We start from the raw sequence: 25,046 nt of genomic DNA, 5'->3' as shown, positions 1-25,046 counted from the left end.
GAAAAAATTAGTCAAAAATTGGACTGATCGAATGGAACACGTAACTCATAGCCGGGGCGGACATATGCCGGATATTATATTCAAAAAATAAATACCATTAAGTTATCTACATGTGTCATTTTCCTAGTTTAGTTGTCATAATATTTTCCGACTTTTTCTGTGTTTCTGGGTATTAGCCGAGTTTTAAAATATAGCTGAAAATCTTCGTAATTTAAAATAGATTTTTAGAGTAAACCGTTCATAACCAGTGGGGTTTTACGGATCTACCGTTTGCTTTACTTTTCGATGCGAATTATTGCGTTACAGTTAGAACGATTTTTTATAACATACTGCAAAATTGGGTAAAATGTCATCCGCTCTGTTAAAGCGAAATTTAGTTAAAATACTATTTCAAGGTGGATGGATATTTTGATCCTCCTTACAAAGTAAAATGTTTTGACACCCGCTAGGAGGTTATTTTGTTTTAAACATTTCAATGCTTGATTCTCGCGATTCTTACGTGCGTGTTTAACTCTTTTCTTCGGTAAAAGTCTGCCAATCTCGCTGAAGTCACTGCTTCTCAATGGCAGTGGTTGCCGGCAAAAGTAACCACCGCAAAGAGTTCACATAAATATTCGCACTCCCCTCCTCAAATCCTGCGCAATAAACAAACTGTAATAAACTGCTTCACCCACATTAAGTTATTAGTTGCTATAAATAGGGAAATAGGAGATTTTCACCCCCACTTGGATGAAAAATTGCTAAACGATGGCGACCTGTGATCAGTGACTGTTCTATGATATATCATTTTTACTAAGAGGTATCCGAAAACTTGGACCCAACTGAACCCTTGCCGTACTGCAGAAGTTTACAAATTAGTTTATTAAGTTTTACATGTGAACCAGTTTAAGCTACAACTCGTCGCTGATCGCTTAGCTTTATAACCCTGTAACATATTTTTCATCTTTTGCTTGTTAGAATCTGAAGACTATAGCGTATTTTAACCAGGTTGAATAGTAATATTAAACAAAACCATCTTAGAACAAAGCAGTCGCCTTTTTGAAAGGATAACAAACACTGTGTCTAAAGTAATTTTTCTATGATATAATATTAAAAATCAAATACGTAAAATTTCATCAAAATCGGACCGAAAGGGTTAAACTGTGGACCCAAGTATCAAGTGGTGTTTGAGGGGTTATATACAGTTAGAATTTTCAAAAAATCGATATCTTTTATTTTTTTTCTTAATGTACATACATATATTTAAGAATACATACAGAAAATTTAATATCTTTCCGGTGAATATTTTCGAAGTTACACGCAAATTTGAAAAGGTGTTTCGGAGTGTATGTAAAGTGCTTTTCAAACTTTAAATGCGTTTTTATCAAAATGGTATTTTCAAAGTTGGTGACGAACATTACTCGAAAAGGGCTAAACCGATTAGTCGCAAATTTTAACGCGAGCTTCTTAAATACATTTTTTAGTAATTAATCGAAGATTTTTTCTCACCGATGCATTTATTTTTATAAACAATTTAAGGCCGAAATTTTGGTCAAAAGTCGATTTTTTTTTGAGAAACCGCAATTTTACCAAATAAAATTATTTTGCGTATTCCTTCTCCAGTTCAGAGATATAGAGGTCACCGCAAAACGTCTTTTTTGCGAGCAACTCCCGGAGATCAGCTGTAGCTCCTTACCAAATACATAATTTTACTAATACTAAGTCTTAAGTTAAAAGATAAAATAATGTGTATGTAATTTTTAGACAAATAATATAAAAGTTTTCTCAGAAAAAATTTTGGAAAATTCGATTTTTTCGGCTTTCTAACCGTATATAACCCCTTAACCCAAAAAGCAACTTTCCCACACCAATTTTCGTACACCCGAACTTCTGCTGAAGCGTAGTATAATTTTGTTTACATAACGGTTCTATGTAACAGCATAAAGAAATCAAGATAGATATATACATACATATACTAGGTTGTCCAATAAGTTTTGCGTTTCGATAAGAGAGGGCGTTGCCACCTGCAAATATATTGTTTTTTACATTTTCTTTTTATATATTTTTTAATTTTTTTTTTTTGTTAAGTTGGTGCACTGAACTCATATGAACGTAAGTCAAGTTTCATCTCAATCTGTCAATTCATTCTTTGCTTACAAGCCATTTAGTATTTTCTACAATGCGAAAGGAAATTTATAAACTAATGTTGAAAGGTACAATTAGTACAGGGGAAAGATGGATTGCTGAATTTAAACGTGATCGTTCAAGCCTTCAAGGCGATTCACGTCAATAGTGTCAAAAAACAGCAACAACACCAGAAATCGTATGAAAATATACAGTATATGGTACTGGAAAACCGTCGAGTGACTGAAAGAGATTTCGTAAAAGCTCAATGCATTTCATTGCGCAGTGTAAGCAATATTTTGACTGAAGTATTTGGTTTCGGGAAGCTGTGTGCGCAACAAAATACAATGGGTCCCGCATTCGCTAACAATAGAACAAAAACACATTCGAATGCGACCTTCTGAGAAACATTTAGAGCGATTTCGAAAGGATTAATTGGATTTTGAGACTCGACTCATCGCGATGGATGAGACTTGGGTCTATCACCATAATCCTAAATCAAAACAAGAGGCTAAAAGCGGTGAACCTGGTTCTTCGGCTCCGAAATGAATTCATGTTCAGAAATCGGCCAAGAAGGTGCTAGCATCGGTTTTTTGGAATGCGCAAGGAATTTTGTTTGTGGATTACTTACTTAGACCAGCTGAAGGAAAAAACTCGTAAAAAAATACTCAGTTTGTTAAAGAACAAAATATTTTTCATCAGGAAAATGCACTGTGTCGTGGCACAAGAACATTTTGGCAATGGTTAAAATCCCTGAGTTAGAGTTCGAATTGTTAGAGCATCCACCGTATTCGCCAGATTTGGTACCTAGCGACTTCCATCTGTTTCCAGACCTACAACAATGCATGCGTGGAAAGCACTTTTCATCAAATGACGAGGTCAACACCGCGTATTTCGCAGCCCATCTCGATTCTCACTTCAGGGATGGAGTTCATAAATTGGAATTCAATTTCTCGTTGGAACAAGCGTATTGATGTTCAGTGAGACTATACAGAATAATAATGTGTATTTCAATCCATAAAATTGTGTTTTTTTTTATCGAACCGCAAAACTTTTTGAACAACCCAGTATATATCGAAGTACTCAGAATGATAAGGAGAGTATGTCAATCCGTGTGCACGGCAGCTAAAGCAAAATAAAAAAAAAATCAATGAAACTTGGTGCACTCACTCATTATCTAAGGTTGCTATTGAAAATGGAATAAAATGGTCAATAGCCACGCCTATCACGACAATTTTCAAAGAATAAGAAAAAAAGTGATAGTTCTGTTATAAAAGAAGTAAAATTACTCAAATGACGCAATAAAATATTGAAAAATGTGCAGTGTAGGCCCGTTTTTGGGTAAAACTCGCCCAAGGTTGGTACATGAATCGTTCCTCACCTCAGTTAGATCCGACATAAAATCTCGTATCCTTGCGATGGTGGAAAAAGTAATTCACTACTAGCTCTTTGCTACATAACTACTAAAAAATCTAATATGGCATAACAGCCGCAGATATTGTCAGGCATTAAATAAAAAATGAATTTTGTGTTTTATCTTTCTTTTTTCATATGCATAAATAATCATTTTATTATAAGTTAGCGTTTCTGTTTCACATTATTAGCACCATTCTGAGAGCATCTCTGTTGATTCTCGCTTGCTTGAGGATGTGACCTTCGACAAAGAGATCAGATTCATTCTGCAAATAATTTATACACTTATCCACATAGAGTAGGGACTCTTCGAGCATATTTTTCGGGGATAGCGTAGTCTGCAAGGCCACCCGACGTGTATGCTCTGCTATTGCTGAGTGCAACTCAAAACAAAGTGTGCCCAACATGCGCACCTCACCTGAAATATAGGACTATGTTGTAGTAAACTATAGACCTTATTTAATATCACACGTAATACGTACATGGTGCCAGCTTCTCATATAAATCGATCAGCTCTTTGACATATTCCAGTTTCAGATTGAGCTTATCCTCAGGTACGATCATCAGCTCCTTGGGGTCAGTACCAATCGCTTGCACCAGTTGTAATTTAGCTTGACAAATGTAAAAGTGCTTACTGGTCAGCCACTTTTGATAATGTTGAATGTACCTGAAAAATGTTGAAAACTGCAATTAATAATATGAATAGCGTCAAGACCCCTGAGATCAATTCTGTTGACCCTTTTTTGGCAAGCTCATCAGCAATTTCCTTTTCTCTATGTTCCTATGTCTTGGAATCCTGATCAGAGAAATGTTGCCTGCACACCCAAGAAATTTGATCTCCTCCTTACAGGAGTTGATCAGTTTGCCTCTGTATCTTGGCGACGTCAGTGCGATGAACGCAGCTTGACTATCGGGAAAAATGTTAATATTTCCCCTTGCTCCCGCATTCCTAAGAGTTCTGCAGGACTGCAGGAACGCAATGATTTCTGCCTGAAAAAATAGCAGCATTCGGCAGTTTGAATGAAATATATAGATAAATTGGCTGATTTAAAGAAAACCCCTGATCCGATTCCCGATTTCATCTTAGAACCGTCAGTATGCAAAACACCATTTGCATGAAACACCAAAGTGGAAAGGTTTTGTTTAATAGTGGCAAACCGCACAGTGTATTTCTGCCGTAAAAAAGCTCCACATAAAAATCCATTTGCCATTCGGAGTCGGCTTATAACTGTACGTCCCTCCATTTGTGGAACAACATCAAGACGCACGCCACCAATAAGAGGAGGAGCTCGGAATTAGCTCGTGAACATTTTCATGTGATGGCAACTTTGAGCAACTCTCGACGTCGACTTTTGTTGTTCAAGCACCACACTTAGCCACTGTGAAATGCTAGTAAAATGAGTTTGAACGTGGCCGTCGATCCTTGTAGGATAAGTCAATTGATAACGCAAGATCGTCATGCGACATATCGCGTCATCTATGACGTCGTAACAGGTGATGTGTCTTGGATTTATGTTTATAAGCCAAAAACAAAACAAAATCGATAGTATGGGTACTTTAAGACGAGCTTAATCCCACCAAAGTTGTCCACGGCAGAAGCACCTCAAAGCAATTCTGAATAGTTTACACCCATTCCTTTGCCAGACGTTTTTCGGAGAATAAAGGAAAACCGAGCGCCGAAGACGAATCATTATACGTCAAGACAACGCGAGCTCTCACCTAATGACTCTCACAAAAGAGCTTTTGAGCACCCAAAAGATCGAATTAATGGACCATCAGACTTACAGCTCTGATTGGGCACCTTTTGAATTTTTTGTTTTTTTCCGAACATTAAAAATAAAGTGCGAGGTCAACGTTTTGGGGAAAGCTGTTGAAGTCTTTAAGTCGGTTCAAGCAAATGCAGACGTGTATTGACTTCCAAGGAGAATATTTTGAAAAACCATACAGCCATTTTCATTTTTATTTCTCACTATTGGGCGCAAAATGTAAAAGTCAACCCTCGTATACGAGTAAATGCATATCCGATCAGAAGCTTAAAGAAATTTTGTGACAACACAGCACAGCATTGGTTAAGTTTTTAACTACAAGTACATATCTGAAAACTTGACAGCCAATGCAAGTCTCGGTTTAGCTGCTGTATGTTGGGTTCTGAAATATTTGTCCAGAGATCAGGTATAAAGTATAAGCATTGGCAGCGACTAACATCCGACGTATTTACCTGCTAATCACTCTAATTTACTCATAAGCCGAATAGAAGTGGGGTGCGAAATGAGAAATCGGTTCTAGCACCAACAACAACAAATTTTTTAAGGAAATATATCGTCCCCTTAGTATTGAAATAGCCTATACATTTTTTGATGTTTTGAGAAAATGCATTTCAAACTTTTTGTCGAAAGTAGCTCTCACTCAAATCTCGTTATGTCTGTAAATATTTATTATTTTTTGACTGACGTTTTGACCCACTTTGTGGAATTAGAATTTGACAAAATTTTGGCCACATATAAAATCGACGATGGGGAATCCAAAAATTCAATAAAAAAATAATAGCCTATGAGCACATAGGCTATTGTTATACTAAGGGGACGATATGTTCCTTGCAAATTCATTCAGATACCATGTCTCTCTATCTGTGATTGTGTCATACCATTTAAAAATTTATCAGTTTGCAAATAAATATCATGCATTTCAACTCACTTAATGCAGTTTTCCACAGTTTTACTCATTGCCCCAAAGTCTTTTCCAGCTTTTTCTAAGATATCCTTTATGAAGGATAAATCAGCTTTGTTTCCACATGTCGAACAACTACGGATATAAAACGCTAATGTAAGTGCAAGGTTTCATGAATTATATGTAAATTATAGGATCACTCACCTCCACTTAGAATTCCATTCCTTAAGACTTGATGGCAAAATGACTCCTACGCAATTGGTGTCGATACACCTGAAGGCATCATAGTTAGTTCCGAATTCCGTTACATCGAGGCACCTTGGGCATGTGCATTTGAAAAGTTTTGTATGCATAAGATGTTGTTGTCGCTCTGCTGTTCCCCAAACTGCATCTGAATAACAAATGCTCAAGTGCGTATTCTTTTTAATTGGCTTTGGGGCCCACAAGATCAAGTTCCCATTCTTTGTGAAACTTTTCGCTAGATTTGGACAACAGGAATGCTCCAAAAACGATGCATTACTAAATATTGCTACGTGGGGAGGATCAGTGCTTGGTACCTCGTGACCGTTTATTTGCAAAATGCCGATTGTCTTCATAATCAAATCCTCGCTAAAATCAACTGTTTTAAAAAATCTAAAAAATAAAATATATTTAGAAGTGCAAAGAAAGTGTAGAAAAGGGAAATTGAATTAAATTGTTAATGTATTTCCGCGTGTTTTAGCTATGTACAAAGTGGCGTAATATTAATCATCCTATCGGTAGATTCATAGCGCGTAAAGATTTCCATCATTCAAAATCAGAATAATAATAACACTGTGTGACAAAAGAAAAAAAATTAAATATACTTTTATGGAAACCTAGCACAACTTGTGGCTATAGAAAAACTAAAAAAAATGGTATAGGAGAAATTTCCAATACACCCCCAAAATCTCATTTTATGGTCATAAAACCGAAAAAAAGAAGAAATCTTAAAACCCACACAACTCTATTCATTTTAATTCAATTACAGTCAAATATAGCTCATTTGACGCAAAATTAAATTAACTATAACAGTGGGGTACTAAAAAAAATCCTCAATATCGGATAATATCGTAAAAATTATGTCAAAGTCGAAAAAATAGAGAAAAAACAAAAAAATTCCAAATACTTCCGTCTACAGTCTCGTCAGTTGTCATTTCAGAAAAATTGTCAACACACTGTCAAAAAGGCTTGTTTTTGTTCTTTCGAACTAAAAAAGCAAATTCGAAATCGAATGGAAATTGGCGAAGTTAGGAGTTATTCTTCACATCAACCTACTGAAAAACGGTTTTATGACCATAATGACATAATGTATTGGAAATTTCTCCTATACCATTTTTCTTAGTTTTACTATACCTAAAAGTTGAACTAGGTCTCCATAAAAGTATAATTTCACTGTCGCACAGTGTAATAATTGACGCGTACACTTCTGTCAGGTGCTTAACCGAGCTCCACCTCCTATTTGTAGTGTGCATTGTGATGTTATTCCACAGGCACTCGAAATGTAAACAACTTCAGACTGCTTACGCAGGTGATGCACGGGCATCAGCTGTCTGTTAGTTGGCTAAATCACAGTCCTATTGTTTGCAAGCGCGTGGAAGCATTTTGCCGAGTTGAACGCGAAAAAAGAAAATCAGTAATGGATTTCAAACGTAATAGTGTAATTGCATTATATTTGGCTCGAAAATCACAACCAGTGAGTGTTCGTGAGCTCGAACACCTTAAAGTAAATAAAGTTTTTGTTTATCGCACCATTACTCGTTATGATGATACTGATAGCATCGCGAAACGTCATGGAGGTGGTCATCAAAAGACTGCAACGTCACGTGAAATGGTTCAAAAAGTGAAGAAGCGACAGCGAAGTCCCCGACGAAGTGGCAATCAAATGGCGAAAGAACTGAAAATATCTGACCGTAACATCTGCCGCCGTAGCCGAATGGGTTGGTGCGCGACTTCCATTCGGAATTCACTGAGAGGTCGTTGGTTCGAATCTCGGTGAAAACACCAAATTAAGAAAAACATTTTTCTAATAACGGTCGCCCCTCGGCAGGCAATGGCAAACCTCCGAGTGTATTTCTGCCATGAAAAAGCTCCTCATAAAAATATCTGCCGTTCGGAGACGGCTTGAAACTGTAGGTCCCTCCATTTGTGGAACAACATCAAGGCGCACACCACAAATACGAGGAGGAGCTCGGCCAACACCCAAAAAACGTGTACGCGCCAATTATATATATATATATATATATATAACATCTGCCGCATACTGAAAAATTATCCTAAAGTCAAGCTTTACAAGATCCAAAAGAAGCATGATCTCACGCCAAAGCAGCAACAAGTCAGACTTGAGAGAGCGAAGGAGTTGCTTCGCTTGGCCGAAAGCGGTCAATTTCTGAACATTATGTTTTCTGACGAGACAATTTTTTAAACTGAGTAATTCGTAAACTTCCAAAACGATAGGGCTTATTTGACCGACCGTTCATACGAGAATTTGAGTCCAATCGTTTTCTTCGAGGCTGGCGTTATAGACGGAGAGCTCATGACCAAAAAACCCAACATATTTTATACTTCTTGAAATTTTGTGTGAGATTAGTTTTTTAATACTAGAATCGATATCCGGCGGGCTGGCTGCTCAATAGCGGTCTTAATTATGCGTTTTTATTTTTTAAAATTGTTAATAAAAAACATTTACTCAACATATTTTATACCACTTGAAATTTTAACAGAATTTCATTTACGGTCTGTATAAAATGAAACGATGGTTGCCAGCCCATTCTCATGGTCCCAAAGTACTGCCAGCCCATGTTGAAAGTGCGTTGATGGAAGCACAAGTCAACATATTTTATACCGGCTGTCTTTTTTACACGACATTGGCAATACAATAAATTGATGAAATGTGTAGAGCCAGCCCATTCTGATGGTCCCATCGCATGGAAAATTTGGAAAATTTCATTCCTGTGAGTGCGAGCGAGACCGACTTACGTGAATGTGGGCGCGCGAGAGAGAGCGTATATTGTTCATATTCTGTCTCTCCGTACAGTCTTGCAAAAATGGGAAGGATGAAAGGTTTGTTCATTAAAAAATTAGAGAATGGGATTTTTTTTTTCTTTTTCTTAAAAAAGTTTTTATTTATAATTTTTTACTCCTTTATTTATTTATTTAATTTATTAAATGAATAGAAAAAAAAAACAAAATTAAATTTTTAATTTTCTATGTCAGAAATAGATTCCGAGTCTGAACTGAAATAGTCATTTTCTATTTCTTCAGAGTCTCGCTTTTTTTGTGTACGGTGTAAGTTCTGTGGAGATTGCATCAAATGTGCGTCGTCTTTTTGATGGACCTGCAGCAGTTATGTCACGTTGACATTCATCATCAGCAGCATTGCTATCCTTATTAATTACATTTTGATAGATGATACCAACCGTATCATGTAGGGTATCTTTCCCGCTGGTTGTTTCGACAAATCTGTCGAAATTATCGGAAGCCACCCCAGTATTTAAATTTGATGCCAACGTAATACCTTCAGGACATTCCTGAGTCCTTTCTATAGGAGAAAAGGCAGCTTCGGTTTCCAGTTCTTCGAGAATATGATAGCTGCAGCAGTGACCGTATTTGTTGAGAATATCGATAACTTTACGGCTGCTGGTTAAACTTTTCAAAGTCATTCCCAAGGTAATATGCTTTCCAGGCTTCATATTTCCATTCGTAACCGCGTAGATTGTGTCGGCCGCAATTGAATTGACTTTTCTATATAAGTCTGGGGTATTCTTACGTCGATTTCGGGCACCGCTCAACAACATCACGTAAAAATTTATCAAATCACGGTCGATCATACATTCTCCAGCCAGCAATTCAACTTTACATTCGATGATAAAGGCTTCTTTTCAATATTTAAAATTCTTCTTCGTAAAATGAATGCTGCTTTTTGGAGTATTTCATCTTCTTGTAACAGCGAAAAAAGGCCATCATATATTAATTTATTTTTCGGTAAAATTATGTTTTTATTTCTGAAAGCTGAGACTTTAATTTCATCACTGAATTTATCAAGAATTTTATTCAGCAAATGTTGAAGGTTGCATGAACCATCATAACTATAGCCACGGTCTTCGTACAATTTCTTCAATATATCATCGTATATTTCACCCGAGATATTAAAAAGAAGCAACTGCCACGAGCAATGATGTTTTTTTGGATGAACTGATCAATTTCATCATCAGCTTCCTTGTGTAGTTCCCGATTCAGATTAAATTTTGTGTCTGCAGTTGGATTGCTTTTAAATTTATTAAAATATTCAACCGGACAGATTTTGTGATAAAATAAGTGCGGAGGCTCGTTAGAAAGTGACTTAAATAATTCACTATCTCTCACAACATCCAAATATTCTGCCAAGGCTTCAATGAGAATTTTTTTTTCTCCTCTGACAAGTGGTGCCTTACGTCCTTTGGATTTTTTATATTTTTTATTACAAAATGCACAAATATCCTGCTCCACACTTAATGCTGCCTCGGTTAATTTTTCACCTGAAGGTTCTTGTATGGCAGATTGACCTTCCTGATGTGTTTGTTCTATTTCGTGAGCAGAGGAAGTGCTTGATGTGGGTTCATCTGTGAAAATATATTTGAATACAAAAAAAATTATAATCGGAACTAGTATTATATTCCTTCCCTTATTACAGTAAAATAAATATTTTCATACCTGTTTGAACTTAAATATCCGATGATCTAAGTGCCTTTTTTCATAATACTTTTTCATGACTGATAAGAACATTTTATGGAATTTTATATGATAGCCGTCATCACATTCTGATGCTAGTAAAATAACATCTTTATATTTTAAATTAATTTTTTTCCGAATGTCCAACACTTCCCGGCACTTTTTTAAAGTATGCACGGTAAAAGCAACGAGTTTATCATTTGTACTTTTACTGTTACAAAAAACGCACTTGATGGAAGATTCCATTTTAAATAACAAGTAAGAAAATCGAACGAAAAGTTAAAATTTACGTCTTTACTAGCCAACACTGTGGAAAGAACTAACTATACATGACGTCGTACTTTGGGTCCGGAAACTGTTGTCCTTGAATACCGCCCCTATTGTATTGCAGGCAGATGGCGACTTATGAATCACCATTCAAAATTCCTAGTGAAAAAGTAGAGCCAGCGCGTGCGAGAGAGACAGTATATAAACGATATACGCTCTCTCTCGCGCGCCCACATTCACGTAAGTCGGTCTCGCTCGCACTCACAGGAATGAAATTTTCCAAATTTTCCATGTGATGGGACCATCAGAATGGGCTGGCTCTACACATTTCATCAATTTATTGTATTGCCAATGTCGTGTAAAAAAGACAGCCGGTATAAAATATGTTGACTTGTGCTTCCATCAACGCACTTTCAACATGGGCTGGCAGTACTTTGGGACCATGAGAATGGGCTGGCAACCATCGTTTCATTTTATACAGACCGTAAATGAAATTCTGTTAAAATTTCAAGTGGTATAAAATATGTTGAGTAAATGTTTTTTATTAACAATTTTAAAAAATAAAAACGCATAATTAAGACCGCTATTGAGCAGCCAGCCCGCCGGATATCGATTCTAGTATTAAAAAACTAATCTCACACAAAATTTCAAGAAGTATAAAATATGTTGGGTTTTTTGGTCATGAGCTCTTAGACTATTAAGGTAAATGCGAAATATTATCGGCAAAGTATTCTGGAGGTTGCTTTGAAGCCGTGATCAGACAAACATTTCGGTGGCAGACCATGGACGATTCAACAGGACTCGGCACCGAGTCCACCAAAAATTGCTGTAGTATTTGTAAATAAAGTTTATGCAGTATCCAAGTTTACATATATAAAGCTCGTTTGTGGCTTCCTTCTATAATTTTGAGTCCATACGAACGACAGCATTTCGGGTCGTAGTTATTCCAGGAGGCATTTAATAACACAGTCCTGCGAGGGTGAGTTTCTAGAATGGCTGTACTTGTTTCTTGTAGTTTTTTATGCGCTGAAAACGAATCTGACCTTCAAAATGCTCCATCACGTCAGGATTTTTGGTAAATGAAGCCTAAAAGGTCAAAAAATGGCCATTTTAGCCATTTTTGATAATTTTTTTTGCGATAGAAAATTTTTTTTTTCAATTTTCGACGAAAAGGTCACATAGTACAATTCTTTAGCTTTAAACCCCATTTTTTAAAATTATTGTGCGATTTTTTAAAAAAAAGTTATGACATTTTGACGTCTATTGGCGTAACTGAAACTGTTAATTTCAAAATGTCATAACTTTTTTTTTTTAAATCGTACAATAATTTAAAAAAATGGGTTTTAAAGCTAAAGAGTTGTACTATGCGACCTTTTCGTCGAAAATTGAAAAAAAAAAATTTTCTATCCCAAAAAAAATTATCAAAAATGGCTAAAATGGCCATTTTTTGACCTTTTAGGCAAGTACAGCCATTCTAGAAACTGAAAAAAGTTAAATTTCGCAGGCCTGTGTAATTAAATATTGAAAGGTAAGCTTTTTTTGCGCATTTAATTTTTTTTCTCCTTTGCTAAAGTTGTGCACAAATAACTACGAAATCGAATTTTTTGATATGAAAGAAGATATCAACCGTTATTGGGAGTCCGCGTCTTCGGAAACAATTCAGTTTAAAAAATAAATAATATATAATAGTAAAATCGTCTCCGGTTGAATATAATAGTTTTTCTCCCATCTTTGTTGAAACTAGATTAACTTTAGTTATCTGCAATGCCATACAATCGACCACATCCCTTATCACTAATGTGCCATGCTTTCTGAAAATTGAGCGAGTCGAGCTTATAAGCGCATACTCGTATTATGTGGATCAGAATTGTATGAATAATACTACCCGAACTATTTTTAAAACAAAAAGTTGAGATTTCCTACCTTTCAGTTTAGAACGTAGTTTAAGCAGAGTAAATTTATATTTATTTTCATCCCTAAATAAGTTTTCGTATATTTGCTTATTTTTTCTATTTTTAGTTTGAGTTAAAGAAACTGCTTTGCATTGAAAGAGTTCGCAAATGGGCCCATCTTTACTTTCAATAAAGTTGGACTTCCAAATAAACGTATTTAAACTTCAAAGTTACTTTGAATAACCCTATTTTGATATATAAAAATGATAGGAAATGTACCTTGGTATAAATTTACCGATACTTTCCAAATCGGCCTTCCATTGTATGGAACCTCGGCGCTGCTTTTCCAGTGATTCAAGCTCCAAAAATTTTTCCCATTTGTCAGGATCTCTTTGTGACAAAAGCAGACAGCGCACCGTACCCATGCATTGATATAAAGGATGAGGATTTGTAAATTGTTTTACTGACACCTATAGAATAATGCAATTCACATAAAGTTCGTTATAATATTTTAGTATTAGCCAAAAAAAGAAGTGTAAGCAACGAACATGTCGCATCATTGATAATATGCAAATAGATAATTGAATAATAATATATAAATAGAAGTAAATCAAAATTTAGGTTTCCTGTTATTTCTGAGAATTAACCAACTGAGTGAAAAGATAGCGTTTAGTGTAAGAGAAAACTCGAAACGATAAAAACGGTGGAGGCCTATGCAACAATTTTATGAAAAAATGCGTTATTAAATTGATACCTACTAATAAAGTGAACAACATCACATCCATTTGTGGAACAACATCAAGATACACCACACAATAGAGGAGGAGCTCGGTCAAACACCCACAAAGAATGTACGCGCCAAATATACTACTGTGGGCAAAAAGTAAGGTGAATTTATTTGTCAAACTTCGCGGGATTAAAATTTCGCTCTAGTTATTTCTTTCATAAGTTGGCAGCACTGTTAATAACATCTGGGCCAACTTTCATGTGAATGTCATTATCAATAATATATTTACGCTTGTGTTTACCAAACGACCAAGAGTGCATTTTTCGATTTTTACAATGTCTGATTTGATTGAGCAGAGAAGTGCCATCAAATTTTATTTGCGGAATGAAATTTCGGCTGCGGAAACGTTTAGCATGTTGCAGAAGGCATTTGGTGATTCGACCATGTTGCAGAAAAATGTTTATAAGTGGTACAAAAACTTCAAAGAGGGTCGAGAACGTGTTGATGACTTGGAGCGCTCCGGACGACCATTGACGTCAACAGATGACCAACACGTCAATAAAGTGAAGGAGTTAGTGCTCAAAAATCGTCGGTTGACTATTAAAGACCTTACTAATATGATCGGAATATCAGAAAGATCTGTGAAAACCATTTTGAAAGACCATTTGGGCCTACGAAAAGTCAAATCTCGTTTGGTTCCGAAAACTCTCAATTTCTTGGAAAAAAGCCGTCGCCTTGATGTGTGTGAAACAATGCTTTCAGACTATCAGGACAAGCTCAAATGCATCATTACGGGAGATGAGACTTGGATTTATGCTTACTATCCTGAAACAACAGACCAATCAAGCGAATATCGTGTTAAAGGCGAGGCTAGTCCGAAAAGAGCACGTCAAAGTCGTTCAAAAATAAAGGTCATGATGACAGATTTTTTCGATGTTCGTGGTGTGGTGCACTATGAATTCCTTCCACCTGGCCAAACTGTTAATAAGGAATATTATTTGAGCGTTATGCGTCGTTTACGTGAAGCAATTCGTCTAAAAAGACCAGAATTATGGGCCAACAACTCTTGCTTTTTGGATCACGATAATGCACCGTCTCACAGTGCACTCGTTGTTCGTGATCATTTCGCCAAAAATTCCACGCATATCATCCCGCAACCACCGTAGTCTCCTGATTTGGCTCCGTGTGACTTCTGGCTATTCCCAAAACTCAAGAGACCACTCCGGGCCACGCGTTTCGAGTCGATTGAGGAGATAAAAGCTGAATCGAAGAAGGTGCTGATGGCTATACCGGAAATGGGCTATTTGGCATGTTTTGGGGATTGGAAAAATCGTTGTCATAAGTGTATTCCACCGAAAGGGGATTATTTTGAAGGGGATGAAATTGATTTACATGAATAAATAAAGATTTTTCATTTTACAACCAAATTCACCTTACTTTTTGCCCACAGTAGTATATAAAATATATTGTATACGTAAAGGGTTTTTCAATTGGCGCGGGTCGATTTTGGCGCCCTGTGGCAGCCATTTTGTTTTGGTGACATCTGTCAAATCTTTTCTTTATTATTCAATTGTTTATGCCAAATCATCATGGCAAGTTACACGATTGAACAGTACGTTCAAATGATAAAACTTTATTATCAAAATGAGTGTTCATTAACGCAAACGTTGCGCGCATTGCGCCCATTTTTCGATAGACGTGGTAGCCCTTCCAATTTCTTATGGCCCAAATTGAACCATATGGACCTAGACGACATGTGGTTCCAGCAGGACGGCGCTAGGTGCCACACAGCAAACGCCATTTTATTCCATTTCAACATCTACCCGCCTTTATTGAGAAACCCTTCATTTATAATAAAGTGATCGAAGTCAGGATTTCTTCGGCTGAAACCAATGCAAGAGTTTTACTGTGTACTCGTAATATACAATTCAAGCTAATTCATACGCATATACTGTGAACCTCAGAGCAGGTGAATATTCATAAAAACACAGATATTTTTAAAGTCAAACTGCAAGATCTAATAGAGCTGCCTCGATAGCCTAGCGTAAGTGCGGCCTCGGTAGTCCTCAACCATCTGTGCGATCCTTCTGCCAGAAAAATGGGAAACACAGATGGCGCTGCAAGCGGTAAGAAGTCGTTGTGGCGTACGAAAGGTGGGTATTCCCACTATTTAGGACTGGTAGCGGCAGGCTAATCACCTACCCTGTCAGCAATCAAAATAGATTAACGAAACCAACACAAGACTGAGATTTGTCGATGCCCTATGCTCCGGAGAGGAGTGAAGAAAGAAAAAAAATAGAGCTTGATCCGCAGTTTTGAGCTTTTAGATCTAAGCTTCATGTTGTTGTTCCCCATACAGTTACGTAGGATGCTGCTGAAGTGACAGTCCTTGGCCAGATACGTTTGCATAGAACCGACTGTTGCGTGAACGGTCATATTTTGGTTTGGTTTGGTTCACAAACAGAAAATACAAGATTCCTTCCTCTGCAATAAATTTTATAAAAATTGAAAACGTCAAATAGTACATGGCATTTTGAATGTTATAAGTGCTGTTCTTCTGAGTCTTATTAATACAACACTCCGAAATAATTAACAGGTGGCGCTAAAGTAATCCTCCTATCAGAAAATGCTATACATTTTGCGATTGGCCCCTAATGTCAGTTCTGTTTTGACATTTGTGTAGTAAACACATGCGAAATACACGTTAATAAACAATGTTACGCTACACTGCTCCAGAACGCGGAATATTGCTGACTATTTATTTGACCAATAATTGGTCGGTGACTTTGGCACAACGTGAATTTCGTCGCAGATTTCCTCGCCGTCCAATGCCTATTGGTGAAAGACTGCTACGTTTAGCCGCTCGCCTCGAAGAGACTGGCACAACACGAGATGCTGCCAGGAGTGGCAGACCCCGGAGTAGCCGTTCTGCGAAGAATATTGCTGCTGTAGCCGAGGATGTCATGGAAGCGCCGTCGACATCGACCAGACGACGTGCCACGCAAATGGGTATCAGTCGATGGTCTTTACAGCAAATTTTGGTACAAGATTTGAAGATGTTTCCGTACAAAGTCCAGACGGTGCATCAGCTGTTAGCTGCTGACCGCCAATCGCGTCTAACATACGCTCAAGCCATCCTTAATCACCACCAAGAGGAAGATGATTTTTCATCGAAAATAATCATGAGTGATGAGGCCCATTTCCATCTTAGCGGGTACGTAAATAAGCAAAAATTTACGCTTCTGGGGCACTGAAAATCCACGTGTAACCCACGAAGAGCCATTACACCCGCTGAAAGTCACTGTATGGTGTGCCGTTTTCGCTGGAGGAGTCATCGGAACTTTTTTCTTCGAAGACGTCGCGGGCCAAACGGTTACTGTGAGTGGTGAGCGCTACAGAGCAATGATCAACGAGTTCTTTTTGCCGCAAATTGATGAATTGGGATTGGAAAACATGTAGTTCCAACAGGACGGTGCAACGGCACACACTGCACGTGCCACAACCGATATGCTGAAGGATGCATTTCCCTGGCGCCAAATCTCCTGTTTTGGCGATTTGCACTGGCCAGCAAGATCGCCTGATTTGACCGCTCCTGACTTCTTTTTGTGGGGCTTTTTGAAGTCGCGGGTTTATGTCAACAAGCCTCAGACTCTTGCAGCTCTTAAAGACAATATCCGTCAAGAATGTGAGGACCTATCGCCGGAAGTTTTGGCCAAAGTGATGGAAAATACCATAAAAAGGGCTCAAATGACAATCAACTGTGGCGGCGGCCATTTACATGACATCATATTCTCGACTTGATGTAAAAAAAATTAAAATACCAAATAAAAATAATCCACAAGAAGAATCAAAGTTTTTCATTTTTTTTTTTAATTACAGCCAAAAAACATCGCAAGGTTACTTTTGCGCCACCTTGTGCAAGTATATTAAAAACTTCAAAGGCAATATTAAAGCGAACCAAAAGGCATTTAGCAAATCTTTAAATCTAAAAAAGCGAAATCGAATATACCAATTTCAATGTTTTATAAAAATAAGCATGTGGATTCAGTGGCAGATTTCGCTAATCTTTTGTCTGTTTTGTAGTGTCAATTATGTTATTAACTAGAAGTAAATATGCCAGCGTCTGATTTATTTCAATCTTTTGACTCGTTGCCTTATCTGAGTTGGATGTTGAAAAGGGTACTGCATCAAATAAATTTTCAAAAGTAGAATCAAATATGATGTTACGAATTATAGGCGCATTTCTAAATTGTCAACTTTTCCTAAGTTGTTTGAATAAAATTGTTAAGCAGAAAATTGCGTTCGTCGTTCGAAATTTCTTATCCCCAAATCAGCATGGCTTCATCGTTGGGATATTCACCGTGTCTAATCTTGCCAATTTTACAGCGGACTGTTTTGCAAGTTTTGCGACTGGATATCAAATAGGTGCAGTTTAGACTGGCTTTGCTTTTATTTTACTTAGGCAGTGGCTAATCGGAGTAAATATCGGGATTTAGCGCGTCTATGGTTTTGAAGCCCAATAATGATGCACTAATTATTACTGCTTTTCTTATCAAATTTTTTTTTTTGGCAAATTCGTTTACGCATTGTTGTATGTTTCATTATCCATTTTTAACGCTTTTTGTGTGAAAGCAGCATAGATTACAAAATTTGGCCATCCGAAGCAAATTGTGAGAGTAACTTCGGCCGCCACGTCATCGTGGATTCGGCAGCAGAATTCTGCCCGCTTATTTCACACGTATTGATACATTCGTCCAATCAGATGTTGTTCAGATCATAGATGACTAGATGTGAAACTCTTTTTCTCGTGAGAGCGCTGAAAAATGTGCATTTTTTATAACATTTTCCAATATTGCCACACCGGTAGAAACATGAATTGGGTATTTTTGAACCAAAGGTCTGGAATTTTTATTTTCCACACCACCATTGAGGTTAGTATTTAGTGTCCGGTTGCCCAATAGCCTTATATCACTCGTAAACACCTACATATACTACAAATAAGTACAATCCGTATGAAATATGTACATAAATAAGCCAAAAATTTAAAAATTTATATGTAAATGAAATTATTTAAAACTGAAATACAAAAGTAATTTAATAATAATAAAGTAATGAACGCGAAAAACATAAGTTATAATTAAAAACATGACTTATTGCGATTTTTTAATATAACACAGAAATTGGGTAACAAAAAAAATTCTCAAACAACGAGCAGAATAAGTTAAAGCAGATTACCTTTAATTTTTGTAAAATATCTCAGACACAAATTCAGTTCCCTTACCTACGCTTTTCAACCATAGAATATTTACGTATATACAAATTTACATAAACCAACACACAGTTTTCAATAAAATTACATTATGTACATAAGACTAATTAAAAGTAGAAGTCGAAAAGGATATAACGTCTTTTAGATTCTACAAACTCAATTCAATTATTACATTTCAATTGAATTAATTTTAAGACAAATAATTATAAACATTTCAACATGCCATTTCTCCATTAAGCAAAAACGAACTGTTTTCGTCTGTTATTTTTGGCGCGTTTCTTCTGGCAGTTTGCCATTTCGCCTATCAGCTGTTCAACATCCCATAATGTGTGAGTGCTGCCAAGTTTTTAAACGTCCTCATGGGCGCGCCCTCTCTCAAAATGAATAAGTTTCACATCTAGTTATCTATGGTTCAGATGGCAACGAAGTAACATTAGCGTAGACTGCTCTGATATTTTTCTTATCTCAGCAACACAATTTTAGTTTCGTCGTAAACAAACTCGGTTCACATCGCTGGTTAAGTCAGCAAATCAGCTGATTCTTTCAAAATAACGGTCTAATGTTGGCCACACCTCTACATCTTTTATATACGTTTCCATTAGTGTTGCCAATAGGAATGAAAACAATAAAAAAATAAATAATTTGCGCTTATATGGTACATCTGTTAGGTGTTTGGTCGAGCTCCTCCTCCTGTTTGTGGTGTGCGTCTTAATGTTGTTCCACAAATGGAGGAACCTACAGTTTTGAGCCGTTTGGATATTTGTCTTTATGAGGAGCTTTTTCATGGCAGAAATACACTCAGAGATTTGCCACTGCCTGCCGATTAGGGCTATTAGAAAATACTTTTACTTACAAATTCCCATTAAGCTTATTCTTAATATAATATTTTCCTTTTGTGTTGTGGTTATTTTGTTTTTGTTTTGTTTTTAGGGAACCCTCCTTTTTGGAAAACCACCAAAAACTTGTTTAAGAAGGAGTAGTGCCAGCGTAACAGAAAGAAAACAAACTCCCAACTTTAAATTTATCCACTACAATTTATATATTACACCAGCGACAGTAAAAATTATCCAAAAAAATTTCTTTTGCACGTCAAACTAACGACTTTACATAGTAAAGTACTCAGTTTTTAGTTTCTCGTCAATTTAGTTTTTTAAGTACTTTAAAGTTTCAGACACCTTAATTTGAAATAAATAGTTTTAAATACTTATAAGCACCCTATAATATGATTATCAAACGAAAGAGCTGTTAAAAAATTTACTTTATTGTACTATTAATGTATTTCATAATTTTCAACTTCGTTTTTCTTGCTGTTTTATAAAAGCGTAAAAAACGTTGCTGAACATTACTCCAATGAAACAAAGTATACACAATGATGGATACTATAAAAAATCCATAATTGTTCTGCCCAAAAGTAAACTAAATTTTTTTACTAGTTGGATTTATCCTCCTTCGTTTGATATCCATATAATTCTCATGGAGTGTCGATAAGTACTTACTTTTCTTAATTTAGTCCTTTGAAACTTTAACGTCTTATAAAAAATTAAATTTATGAGAAAATGAGAAACTGAGAGTGAGCATTACAATTATAACAACAAAAATTTGTGTAACTAAATTCAAGTCTTCTGTTGCATTCACATACATAGCTCTAACAGCTTAGTTGACTACAGGTATATGTATTTCTAGGAAACTACTTGGGGGGTACAAATTTAGTTCACATCGTCCTGTATTTTATTTAATTATAAACATAGGCCTTAAACATATTTATGAGACTTCTAAAAACGTTTTAAACTCACTCACTTTCGAACCTCTTTTCACAGTGAATTCACATTCAGCTTGGTGCTCTGCCTTGTTCTTGCACTCGATGCCACAGAGTGGCCAGCCGCACTTATCGCATTCCATATAGTCCGAAGGCTCGATACCGTTCAAACATCCTAGGCACACCGGGCTGGTTACTTGGGATGGCGTACATATTAAAGGCGCTTCTTTGAGAATTATTTCGAAAGCCTTTATGCTACGGGTAGCCACCAAATATCTTCCCAATTCATCACTGTGTTCCACCTTCAAGTACGAGTTGTATTTTGAATGTTAATGTAGGCGGTCGATTATGAGTATTTACAAGCTATATTTATATGTACGTATGGATGCATCTGTATAATTACTTTAATTGCACGTGCATTTTGATAATTATTTTTGTAATATTTTGAAGTCACTTAACCGTAATCGTCAACATACTTTGAATGGACTGCAATTAATTTTATGCACCTTCCAATGCTTTTTCTGGTGCTCCTCGGAGCAATAAAAACTTTGATTACAATTTGAGCATTTGTTTTTAGTTGGTTCACCACATACAGCACAAGAAGACATGCCGGTTTTCTAAACTGTTCCTAATAGAAATGCAAACTAAAATCGAAAATCGGTGAGCTGATTAAATGTGTAGATTTTACTAAAACACCGCAGAAAAGCATGAACCGTGCACAAAATCTCACAATGTGTATTACTAAAATAAATTTAGCCAAAAATAGATATTTAAAGGTTCTTGCTTCAACAAGAAACATATAAAGGGTGCCTAACGAACCCTGCAGTAAAAAAACTGAGAGAGTCTTCTGAAGTGGTAGTCGCATGTTAAATATTTCGTCATTACATTCGAAATAATATAAAATGTACGGTGCAGAATGAAAATAACGAGTTCGATTTTGAGTTTGAAGTGCCGTCGTTTACTTGTGTATGTCAAAGCTAAGAAATAAAGGCAAAAAGCAAATGGTCCTTCTCACACGTGACAACAGTGGATTCGTTATTGTTAGGTTACTTTTAAGCTTTAATAAATGTATAAATTCATTATTTTAAAGGCATTAATGGTAAATAATCATAGTAAATCACACATTTTTAGGGGAAAATATAATAGAAGTAGGGTAAGACTCCGTCAGAAAATATGAGATTTGCAAGTGGTCTTTCGATTTCTTTGAAACTTTGGGAAATATTAGTTCTAGGTAAGATACATTCGAGCCTAAAAGGATTTTGAAAATTTTTCCAAATTGAGTCATCTACGCCATGTTGAAAATCGGGACCGTGTTTTTTTCAAAAATCAATATTTCTTGAACCGTTGGATGGATTTCAATGTAATTTACAGACAATATAGAAACAAATAAGTAGTTTAAATTAGTATTATGTTAAAAAAAAATTTCGAAATTTTGACCAAAAAAAAGTCAAAAAAATTTTTTGAATCAATTTTTAGTTGATTTGGCCAGTTTTTTAGATTTTCTGTTATACACGTAACGATTCCTTATGATTTAACCTTTATTTTGAAAAAAAAAACTTTTATGGTGTCTATAATAGTTCTCGAGATATTGCGATTTTAGTGGAAGCGCGCACGCACGGTTCGCGTACGCACGCACGGTTCGCGCTGCGTTATGTGTTCCTGTATGAAGTGACCCGCGCTGCGTAACCGCGAACTTCACGGTGCGCGCTTCCACTAAAATCGCAATATCTCGAGAACTATTATAGACACCATAAAATTTTTTTTTTCAAAATAAAGGTTAAATCATAAGGAATCGTTACGTGTATGACAGAAAATCTAAAAAACTGGCCAAATCAACTAAAAATTGATTCAAAAAATTTTTTTGACTTTTTTGTGGTCAAAATTTCGAAATTTTTTTTTTAACATAATACTAATTTAAACTACTTATTTGTTTCTATATTGTCTGTAAATTGCATTGAAATCCATCCAACGGTTCAAGAAATATTGATTTTTGAAAAAAACACGGTCCCGATTTTCAACATGGCGTAGATGACTCAATTTTTTAAATTTTTCAAAATCCTTTTAGGCTCGAATGTATCTTACCTAGAACTAATATTTCCCAAAGTTTCAAAGAAATCGAAAGACCACTTGCAAATCTCATATTTTCTGACGGAGTCTTACCCAGTAGTTAAAAAATATTCTCCGTTGGTATAGAACAAAATGTCTGGAATGTCACCCTAATTGCGACTGCGAAATAGCGCGTGCTAAGTCATTTGCCTACATTTCACAAAGTATTCAAACTGCTGCAGTGTATAATAATTTGTACTAGGTTGAACACAGTCGCACTAAAGTAGACCGTAAGATATTATTATTGTTATTATTATTATTTATTAGAGTAATATGAAGTATTGGGTTGCTAGTTAGATATTAGATAGAACGCGTGACCAGTACTGCCTTCTAATCAGCTATTTTTACGCTAGTTCTAAATTTTCTGGAGTGCAGTGATTGTGTTCATAAGTGTCTGTTCTTCGTGTGTATGTATGTATGTGAATAAGCTTGCGCCTACGTACATTTGCACATGAATACATGCCTTTGCAAAGTATGTCATATGTTGTTTCGAATTGATTTGTTTAGTTTCTTTTCTATATTACACTACTTGCACTTTATAGGCAGCTTTGTGCTAAATGAAACAATAGAGCTTTTACTACAGAAAATCAAACTACTACAGCCCGCGGAATTAACGAAACGAGCAAATCAACATTTTTACGAGTTTTGCCTTAAATGTTAATTTTCTTTTGCCTTAAATGTTATTTTTTTTTAAGTATAACAAAACTCAACTTTGATGAGTTCGAAGATCTCAGTTCTACAGAAATTTTAAAATTTTTGAAAAGCACACAATGGTTTTAGGAGAGATAGAGACAATCTCGCCGCAATGGGCTATGAGCCCACAGGACAACCGCTTCAATCTAACCTAACCTAAAAATCATAGAATCCACGATTCAAACTTTATATAAAAATTAGAAGAATTCCAAAAACTCATTATAATTTCACGGTTTTTGATTAAAATTTCTAGAAAAATGTTTGACATGTTGTTTTGCAGTAGTTTATCAATATTTTTGTGCAAATCAATGTAAGTTGAATTATTAACATTTAATTATAATATTAATATTTTTATTATTAATTTTATTTATTAAAAATGTTTATATAAAATACTACAAATAAAATAAAATAAGGTTTATAATATTTTAGTATGTATTTTAAAAGAATATTGAGATGTTTTGAAAAATTTTTATTTTAAAAGAAAATTTTATTTATTGATCTATTCATTGAGCCAGTTTGCAATGCTCTGGTAAGAAGTGAACCGCTCTCCAATAAGGGCTGACTGCATTGATCAGAACAGATGGTAATCTGAAGGCGCAATGTCCGGGGAATACGGCGGGTGGAGCAAGATTTCCCAATTCATACCCTCAAAATATTTCTGGACCGATTTAGCAACGTGTGGCCTGGAGTTGTCCTACTGCAAAACCAGTTTGTTTAAGGAGTTCATAACAGAGGACACCCTTCTGATCCCACCGGATGCTCATTGTGTTTTTTCGCCGTTACATATTTATTAAGTCCTACCACGAAAATCGATATTTCTTTGTCAAACAAGGCGAAGAACAGTCCGACCTAAGTGAAAGTTCAGGTGGCGTACTCCAAGGGATTCTTATGGGCTCCACGCTATGCTTGCTAAGCAGATACGATCTACCAGCTTCTGAAGAAAAAATATTGGAAATTTCACGGATGACACTGCCGTACTCACAATTGACTCCCACCCTCATGTGGCCTCTCAAAAACTCCAAAAAGAACTTGATAAAATAACTCATTGGTTGAAAGAAAAGAGTGGCGCATCAAGCCAAACGAGACAACATTTTTCCAAGTCACTTTTCCGCTAAGTCGAAAAACTTGCTCACCCGTTAAGCTCAATAATATAATCGTCCCCAAACTAAGGTCACAAAATATCTCGACATGCATATTGATACCAAACTTACATTTAAAACCCATATGAATAAAACTCAGAAACCTAAATTAGTTACTACATCGAAATTCTCATTTGTTTTCTCGAAAGTAACTTTACTCCGATATGGACAAATAGCGTTCAACTTTGTGGCGCTGCAATTAATTCCAATATCGAAATAATTCAAAGAAACCCCTCAGGGTGATCTCGAACGCCCCTTATTATATTATATTACAAATGCACAAATT

The 25,046-nt window shown here is 36.0% G+C and overlaps 1 protein-coding gene across 1 annotated transcript; it reads right to left on the bottom strand.

Moving 5' to 3' along the window:
• Nucleotides 1–3,604: 3,604 nt before the first annotated feature.
• On the bottom strand, nucleotides 3,605–21,530 carry LOC129246117 (uncharacterized). Its single transcript, XM_054884666.1, has 7 exons — nucleotides 21,299–21,530; nucleotides 20,864–21,124; nucleotides 13,350–13,540; nucleotides 6,388–6,816; nucleotides 6,211–6,318; nucleotides 3,999–4,183; nucleotides 3,605–3,934 (listed from the first exon to the last, which is right to left on the bottom strand). Exons 1-7 carry the CDS (start codon nucleotides 21,428–21,430, stop codon nucleotides 3,696–3,698), a joined length of 1,545 nt encoding a protein of 514 aa, XP_054740641.1. The 5' UTR covers nucleotides 21,431–21,530; the 3' UTR covers nucleotides 3,605–3,695.
• Nucleotides 21,531–25,046: the final 3,516 nt, after the last annotated feature.

The sequence above is a fragment of the Anastrepha obliqua genome, chromosome 4, assembly GCF_027943255.1.
Source record: "Anastrepha obliqua isolate idAnaObli1 chromosome 4, idAnaObli1_1.0, whole genome shotgun sequence".
In the NCBI taxonomy this organism is placed as follows: Eukaryota; Metazoa; Arthropoda; class Insecta; order Diptera; family Tephritidae; genus Anastrepha; species Anastrepha obliqua.
This window is presented reverse-complemented; position numbering and strand designations above follow the sequence as displayed.

Bases quoted from the DNA above. Each gene is read 5' to 3' on its own strand.
- LOC129246117 (XM_054884666.1), bottom strand. From the start codon at position 21,430: ATGTCTTCTTGTGCTGTATGTGGTGAACCAACTAAAAACAAATGCTCA. The intron at 13,541-20,863 runs GTGAGTGAGTTT...ATTATTCTATAG, and splicing joins CTGTGAAAAGAGGTTCGAAA to GTGTCAGTAAAACAATTTAC. The intron at 3,935-3,998 runs GTACGTATTACG...CCTATATTTCAG, and splicing joins ATATGAGAAGCTGGCACCAT to GTGAGGTGCGCATGTTGGGC.